Source organism: Apaloderma vittatum, unplaced genomic scaffold, assembly GCF_000703405.1.
Source record: "Apaloderma vittatum isolate BGI_N311 unplaced genomic scaffold, ASM70340v1 scaffold8610, whole genome shotgun sequence".
Lineage (NCBI taxonomy): Eukaryota > Metazoa > Chordata > Aves > Trogoniformes > Trogonidae > Apaloderma > Apaloderma vittatum.
Genome location: NW_009695055.1, coordinates 105571 through 114244, shown reverse-complemented (window position 1 = coordinate 114244; position 8674 = coordinate 105571). Strand labels below are relative to the sequence as shown.

Below are 8674 nucleotides of genomic sequence, written 5' to 3'. Positions count from 1 at the left end.
AGAAGCTATTGAAGACAAAATGCATTTTATCTGCAGTGAGCTCTTCTTTATGTGACACACTTGCTTTCTGCTACTGCTTATCTTCCCCCTTCCCACCCCTCACTCCCCTCTTTTTACTCCATTTTAATAATTCAGCCCTTACAGCCCAGAATTAAATATTGTGCTGAACTAAGAGCACTCTGCCATGTACTGTATTAACACACTGTGGTTTTGGTGCTTTGTTCTTTTCCTCTGTTGTTGTTCAGGCTCCCCAGCAGAAAGCTACACCATGTCATTGTACTTAATATTTCTAGTATAGCACTATCTGCAGAAGGACCACTATAATACAAAAGGTCATCTAATAAAGCAGCAAAATCAAAATTGATTCAACCCTCATCCCTCGCCTCCTTTTATAATATCGCTGTCACTTTTCCGTTTGTAGTAATCTTGCTCTAATATTTATGACTCTGCTTCAGACATGGAGAGTTCAATGAGGACAAATTTTTGGTTTTCTCTTTCATTGTAGGAGGTTAGATGAGAGCAGGGATAGCTGGAATATCCATCCATGGCTGGGGGCCTTACAAAGCATCAGCCCCCCCTTCTAGGGGAGCTGTATGGGAGCTCGAGGTGAGGGTTGTGAGCAGGAGATAGTAGCTGGTTTTGTAAAGCTTCTGGTGCTCCAAGGAAACCCAGCACAGACAGTGTCTTCTGCTTTCTTCTTTCTGGACACAGCACAAAGCTCGACTGCTCAGCAGGCTTGCTGACAGTGCAAGAGAGTTTTGGCACATGTGTCAACATCAAACGGCTCAAAAAGCCATGCAAGGCTCAAGAGCCACTGGTAGGATATCCCTGGGCTCCAGGAGCAGGATGTGTACTTTGCATTAAGTAAATATGATGTTTTTTAATTGCATAATGTGCCATAAAAAGATGTCAGAAGACTATATCCCAACTGGGTTAGTTTGCCAGTTAGCTGCACCCCAGAAATGAGTCCAACTACCATGCAGGCAAAGAGAATAAGAAGGTCTATAGGAACATGGAGCAAGAGACAGTTTCTGACCCAAGGAACTTGAACAAATGGAACTCAGAGAAAGGCAGCCACCTTCTTCCACTTCACAAGCAAAGACCCAAGTCGTAATTAGATAATCAATCTGAAACAGAGATGGCACTGGACCTGTTTCCCCTTACCCATAATCTGATCTGTTAGCCACAAGACCCTCATTAGCCAGCCTGTCCCTATAAAAATAATAACCTAATTCTAACCACAGAAGGAATGAGGTTTTGTAAAGTCTGAATGCTATTTCAGATGGGTAACTTGTCCCTTCCACTCTTTCAATGGGTTAGCCATGATTGGATGACTACCCAGAAAATACAGCTGTCAACTGACATCTTAAGGGGACATCCAAGTCTGTGACCCCAGAAGTTTCAGGTCTCAGCAGATACATGCCCAGGTCTCCTTTGGATTCTTGTCTAGGACCTATTAAAAGATGTTCATGATCTCAGGGTGTTTCATGTAGGGGATTTGCATTTAATTCCTATTAAAAGGGCTCAGAAATAGTTTTGACTGGAAACCCTCAATATAACTTTCTTGATTTTATATGATCCAACAAAATGTTAGCAATCCCAAAGTAACAATATGCTTAAAAACTAACAAGGGAGGTCTTGTCAAACATCTTGCCTTCCTTCTTTTTTTTTTTTTCAAGCTCAGTGACCCCATTATGATCTTTGATATTTGGATTTTTCTCTTCCATTTTGTAGTCACACTGGTTAAGAATTATGCTCAAAGACTCTAGTAGAAAAAGAGGTTTCAAGACATGAAGAATGCAAGTGGAAGAGCTAGGATTTTCAACTGGTGCCTTTGACAGAGAGGTTAAAGCCAACTTCCCACTGCCATATCTTCCACCAACATGATTGCAATTCAGAATTGCACTTAAATGACTGAGAGTCCATGTTTTTAATTTTTGTTGACTAAAGTGCCATGCTATTTCTGTCTCCTTACACTCAGCAGCATGTGAGAAAGAAGTATCCCAAATCCAATTTGATCTCGAGAGAAACTTGCCATTTGTCAGCCAGGCAAACCAAGACTTACTTGACAAGCAGGCGACAAACTAAAAAAAATTGAAGTTTTCAGCATAAACAGTTGTGAGCTGCTCTTCAGTCATAGATTACTGTTTAAATATGAAGGAAGGAAAGCAAACCTTAATGTAAAAATCAACACTACTTTCCAGCTTCCAAGATGGTTAGAGCAACAGTGCAGGAAAATGATGGAAGGGAGCACACTTTGTATTTCTTGTGATATCACATCAGCCTGATTTGCAGTTGATCGAATGTACGGGACATATGTGCTCTCAGCTAAATACATACATGGAGCGATGGGGGAGTGTAGAATCTGTTTGGCTTTCCCCTGCTAGAAAAATCTGTGGGAACATGCTGTCGTTGGGATGTGCTGAAGAGATGCGCTCTGGCACCTACGCTGCACCGGAGAACTGTGAGGACAAACATTTGGGAGGGAAGCTGAGCTGATCCTAATTGAAGCAGACACTAGCGCTCTTTCATTGAAATTCCACCAGCTTCACCAACCTGATGTCAGGTTCTCCATCACCATGTAGGGTCGCCTCCAGGCAGGGCATGCTAAAATAAATTACGCATGCACATCCCACCTCCTCTTTCCCACGTGTGCACACAAACACTCCCAAGTGAGCAAAGAAAAGCATGTGGGAACTACTTTTTGACACCACTGTTGTCATTGACTATGCTGCTGCAAGTGAGGGATTTGGCTCTGTGTCCCAGGAGGTCTGGGCAGATGAAGGATGTGCCGTAGTGACACTGGGTCTGCAGGCATTGCAGAGCTAGTCTTTGATAGCTTACAGAGGACAGTAGGCTGGCCATACTCATCTTGTAATTTTTAAATTTTTAAAATTTGGTTTCTAGAGGAAGTACTGTGTGTGATGGATTGAGTGATTTCAAAGATTTCTTCTTATCTTGGAGTCTACATTTCCAAATTGCACTTTTCTTTCCCTGCCTGCTTGGGCTATAAAGAATAATTCGCTCAAAATCCTCACAACATCTGCAGCTCAGCCACTGTAGGAATGGTTTTTCTTGAAAGAGTGTGGTATCTTCCCACCTAGATGCATCTCAGAAACTACATCCTCCAGGGTCAGGAAGGCCTCTGAGATCTGGCAGGGACCATCTGGGGTTTTCATGTCTTTCTGCAACAGAGGGCATGATTTGTTTGTAGGAAACATCTGGGGATATTTCATTTAATCGTTCTTTTTACTGCTCTTGTGGCTTTGGGTATTAACACTGTCTCTGCTACTTCAGTTCTCTCACAGAGGCATGCAGCAGTTGAGTCTCCCGAGAGTCAACCAAGCCATATTATTGGCTCCCTCCAGGGGTAGCTGGGTGAAACTTAATGGTCCATGGGATATAAAAAGTCAGTAGAAATGATCTAATATCCTTTTCTAGTCTTAAGCTCAGTGAAATGGTGAAAATTCTGCTTCTAAAGGAAACGACAGATGAGCAGTTGCCAGGAACTCATACCAGGCTTCTTCTCCAGCTGTGTCTGTGGGGAGCAGTTCCCTTTTTGCAGTCTTGTTTGCATATTCTTCACACAATTGCACCGTTTGCACTCCTGGAAACCAAATCCTCATTCCTAACCTTCTGTGCAACGCATTTGCCCTTCTTCCTCCTTCAGATACTGAGGCTGCTTCAGTCCCTCCTTGTATTGACCATTTCTGAGAGAAACTCTTTGGTTTCCCTTCTGCTTTTACCAAAAGCCAAACAACATATGTGTTAAATCTGACACCTGCCTTTCACGTGGATCAGATCAAACCTCCAGTTCCAATATATTTCTGTTCCTCTTAAACGCAGAAATCAGTCTTGGGCATCTATTCTCTCTGTGTCTGGTTGAGAGCTTCAGCCAAAAAGTCTACCAGGAATGTTTCTAGACTCAGAACATTTCTTTTGCTTTCCTCTTCTGCAGGGAAAATGTACAATTTAAAGTTGTGAGCACGTATGTTTCTTTCTCTTGGAAGCATTTGCAAAGGTGGCCAGAGCTGCCTCTCCTCAGCTGCTGAGTAGGTGTCTGATCTTGCATGTGCTTTCAATAATGTCAATGTTTCCTCTCTCTGGTTTAAAGGCTTTACCTTGAATATTTCCATATGAAAAGAGAAATGTGAGAAAAATTGCAGGACTAGAAATCCTAGAGTCTGATGTTTTCAAGCAGGAGTGAAGCCAGTGTGCTGAATTCAAGGACACACCAGCTCCACAACGACTGCCTTCCCACAGAGGGAATGGGGAGGCTTCCTTCTGCTTGCTCTAACACATCAGTCACTTTTTAACTAACAGTGAAAATCAAAATAGTTTTGTAAGTTAGAACTGGTTTTAGAACAGTGTGAGGAGGTCTCACCTCAGCTGGCTGCAACAGGCGCCGCGGAGTTGTGTCCAAAGAGCAGACGGTTGTCGCTGGGTTGTCTTTCCAGCATAACCAGGTGACAATCAAGTCAATGCCTCTGCTTTTACCTACTTCTGTTTGTGGAATGGCACTAGGAAGCCTCAGTGAGAGATCTTGTGCCTGGAGGAGGACCGATAGGGGATGTCTGTGGTGCCCGGTGCAGCACCCACTGGGAATGTCACAGCCAGAAGTCCCAGCTGATCAACTATATACGACTGACCAGGGTGACTACGAGTAGTAGTTGCCATGGTTATGAACTATGTTTTATGAGGGCTCGTTTAGAGAAAAACTAATCTGTAATTAATTACAAATTCGTTTTAAGATAACAGCATAGTTACAGCCCACAATAGGCGTTCTCTGTCCTTCTTTCCCTTTCTACAGCCCAGAGACCAAGAATGGCACATGCAACCTGTCACAAATGCCTCTTCACCCATGCTCACATCCTTGCAAATGCAAACATTTTTACTGTTGTATTCCACCCAGTTTCCCACCTTCAGAAATGAGCTTCAGAGGCTGCACTGTCCAAATTCAACTGCTGGAGCTAATTACTGGATTGATTGACAGCTCTCTTCTGTAGGAAGAGCCAGGCTGTGGCCATCCAGCTGTTAACAGGTAGCTGGCAGGTGGCTTGCAAAGTCTGATGTTATCACTAGGCTGTTGACCAGAAGAACTCAACTTACTGGACCTTGCATTCCAGCATGATCTTTATCCCTTTTATGTTTCTTAAACTTTTCAGAAAAACATCAGTCAGAGCCTAGTGACTGCTGAGGAACTGATAAGATTCTTCCCTAGTAGGAATAAAAGTTTAAAATATTTCCTTCCTCTAGTTAAGGTTTACGTTCATAATAGTATGTTATTAGGAAGTTGCAGAGCAATCAAATGAGAACACGACTGTTATTAAATTTGCTTAGCAGAACAACTAAAACAAATGTAAAGAAATCCCAGCAATCTCTCATTTCATTAAATAAATGACAAGTGACTTCTTTTTAGTTTTGTTGGGTAAATTAATTTGGAACATCTGTAGTTTAAAATAGTCTTGAAATTTAAATAATTTTGCAGCCACTGCTTTTACATTATGCCAAGTTCAGTCCCCGAAAGGTGGCTGCGGTTGTCACTCTTCATTTTTCTAGTTAAACTGACACAAGAATTTGTTGTTCTTGGGTGATAACCCTCAGCAAGACTTTTTTTCTTTTCCCAAATTGTCTACCTTGTCTGTGGCCCCTCTTAGCCTGAAAGTACAAAGCAAGCTAGGGCTCTTTCCAAACTTACTAATGATAAAGACTGTTCATTCTTCCAGTCGCCTTTGGTGCAATCTGTTTCAAACACTGGAATTGATGAGTGTCTCAGAACAGTGTAGGAGGACTGCCTGAGCGTGACTGAGCCACAGAGCTAAAGAGAAAAATCTAAAAGATAATAGACTCATTTCAAATAGAAAATAAAATGCAAGGAAGCCATGGCTTACCTAACCAAACCAAGCCAGCAAAGTTTATTGTATGGATTATTAATTGTGCTAGATTGTTCAGCTGCCCTGGGAACGTCACTTTAATCATTCGGTGAGTCTGAAGCCTGAGCCTCCAGAGATCATGCTCTGATCCCTCACATATGGTATATCTCACTGTTCATTAGACCCTCTGGTCCAGTCACATGGAAATAATGTTCAGACTATTTCTATCCGTATCTGCTACTTTTCTTCCTGAATGTGTCAGTCCCATGATGAGGGCAGTGACTCTAGCTGATACAGACGCAATTGCTGATTGCAAAAAGAGACACTGCCGCGAAAATAAAGAGGAGAGGGATTTATCTCTGTCATGGTTTGGGCTTTGTGAGAAGTCCCCACACCACAGAAATACAAATCAGCTCCAACAGGAAGGAAAAATTCTCGTCAGTGTTATGAGATTCAGTTCTCAGCTCTTGACACTCTGTGCTGTTTCAAAAATCTGATTGCTTTGTTTTGGTGATAAGATGGGAGTGGGGACTGGTTTTGCAAAGTGAAAAACAGGATTTCTTGCTCTTCCCTCAGAATATTTGATGCTGACGGTAGCGAAGTGAGGATCAAGGTAATCTTATCCAGGATGGCTGTAAGCCTGTCGAGGATGACTGCTGGTCCCCACTGGAGGGACAGGTCTTGGGTGGAGCCCAGCTAAGGATGCAGTAAGCTCATTTTCAGGAGCCTGTCTCCAGCCACACATCAGAAAGTTCGGTACTGATGGCCACCAGCAGAAACCAGGTCAAGGGATTCCCAAGCAGTGCAGAGCGCTTGCCAGGGGACCCCAAAATGTCACATCCAACTTCTCACCCTGCACTCCACTGGGGGGGCTGGCGAGTGATGTGTGAAGTGTTGAGTCAGTATAAATGTCACCCGCCAAAGGTCTTCAGAGCCAGAGTGACAACACGAGAAGATACTAGTGCCAGGATTCTGACACAGGGAAAACGCTGTCACTGCCACCACCTCCGGCCTGGAGATTTATTGGTGGTAACTTGGGATGTGCCATAAACAGGGGTGATATTAAATGAGTCTGACTGTCTCGGGGGCTAAGTTTTACAACCCAAAGTGTGAACTCTCTCTGCCTCACTGAGATCCTGAGGCGTTTTCCCAGCAGCTCCTCATTAAATGCTCTCCTGAGAAGGGCTCTGACCCAAGACAGCCATCCCTGCACCAGCTGCTGAGACCAGACACAAATATCTACCAGCGAACACAGTGAGCACTCCCCAGCCACGACCACTGCCTCACCAGGCCCATGGACTTCTCCACCATAGCTTTGTGAGGAAACTAGAAATTGCCACACAGGTGTCCCCAAAGTGCCAACGCATCACTATTGCTGGAGGATCTGACATCAATGCCAGCACCTCATGCCCCAACACAACCCTCCAGGTAGCTGTGCCATGACTGCATTGAGCCAGGGTGAACCTTTGATGACATGCCCTCTCGAAATCGCCTCAGCTTCTGAGATCAAACCCATGTTTTCCTCCTGGAGTCATGGGTTGCAAAGAGCTGTGTTGTCGTGCAAATGCTTTTCCTTCTGCTCCTTGAATGCATGTGGAGCTGCAATAGCAAGGCTGAACTGCAGCCTTTCTCCCCCATAATAAAACAGCTCCATGGGCCAGACAGCTGCCATGACAAGGAGGCCGAGGTGGTGAACCACTGTGCTTTTCCACTGAGTTGTTCCCTTCTTCAGATTATACATTTTATCCCAGAAACAGCAAAATCTTCAGCAGAGCCCTGGGGTTACTGAAATCACCATTTGGTGTAACTGTTTTGCCTATCAAAGGTAAAGCAGGTCTGTGGAGTTCAAGGGCAGAGCACCACATGGTTCACTGGTTCTTCACTTTATCCTGTGCAACCTGCTCTAGGTGAACCTGCCTTGCAGGGAGTTTGGACTAGATCATCTCCAGAAGTCCCTTCCAACCTCTAACATTCCTTGATTCTGTGCTATTCACAGCTTGTAACTCACAGGCCTTGGCAAAACTGATCTAGTTCAGAGAGCCTGCACCTTGTCTCAGGGAAGAGATTTATTCTGGTGACTTCCCTCGGAAACCTTCTTGTCCTTCTGTGCTCACCATCTTTCTCTCTGCTCCTGCAGTCTGCTCGCAGTTCTCCAAGGGTGTCTATGCCATCTTTGGATTTTACGAGAGGAGGACTGTCAACATGCTCACGTCTTTCTGCGGGGCTCTCCATGTCTGCTTCATAACGCCAAGCTTCCCTGTTGAAACGTCCAACCAGTTTGTTCTTCAGCTTCGCCCAGAGCTCCAGGATGCCCTCATCAGTGTCATCGAGCACTACAGCTGGCAGAAGTTTGTGTACATCTATGATGCTGACCGAGGTAAGTCACAAGTGCATGGGAAGGGCTACCAGGCAGTTAAACACAGAGGTCTATGTGGAGCCTTTGCCTCAAGAAGCCCTCTTCCTGTGGATTACTGGAGGCTGAGGGGGTGGCTGAAGGAAGGATCACCCTGTGTCTTCCCTGTTTTCTATTCCTTTTCTAAATATCTGTTACTGCTGAGGGTGGATGTTGTTCTAGTTGAAACATTGGCCTGACCCACTATGACTGCGTTCGTAGGATCCGGTCTGAACCCCATCAGCATGAGGGAAAGTCTTAATGTGTACGCGGTTTGAGTTTCAAATGGAGAAATTATTTATATTGAGTGGGTCCCATATTGAATAGGTCTGTCAAACTTGAGGCCACCAAGTCCTGTGTTTATGAGTGTGGACCAACCACTGCTCAAGTCTCACCTGAGCCCACATCT

The 8674-nt window shown here is 44.4% G+C and overlaps 1 protein-coding gene across 3 annotated transcripts in view; it reads left to right on the top strand.

The window, feature by feature from the left end:
- GRIA1 (glutamate receptor, ionotropic, AMPA 1) overlaps positions 1-8674 on the top strand; it is a 120270-nt gene that overhangs the window by 50160 nt on the left and 61436 nt on the right. For 2 of the 3 annotated variants that reach the window (XM_009869761.1, XM_009869753.1), the window contains exon 3: positions 8011-8250. The exons of the other annotated variant lie outside the window; for it this stretch is intronic. In XM_009869761.1, coding sequence (XP_009868063.1) covers positions 8011-8250 — 240 coding nt within the window. The remainder of the gene's footprint in view (positions 1-8010; positions 8251-8674) is intronic. 3 annotated transcript variants of the gene reach the window in all.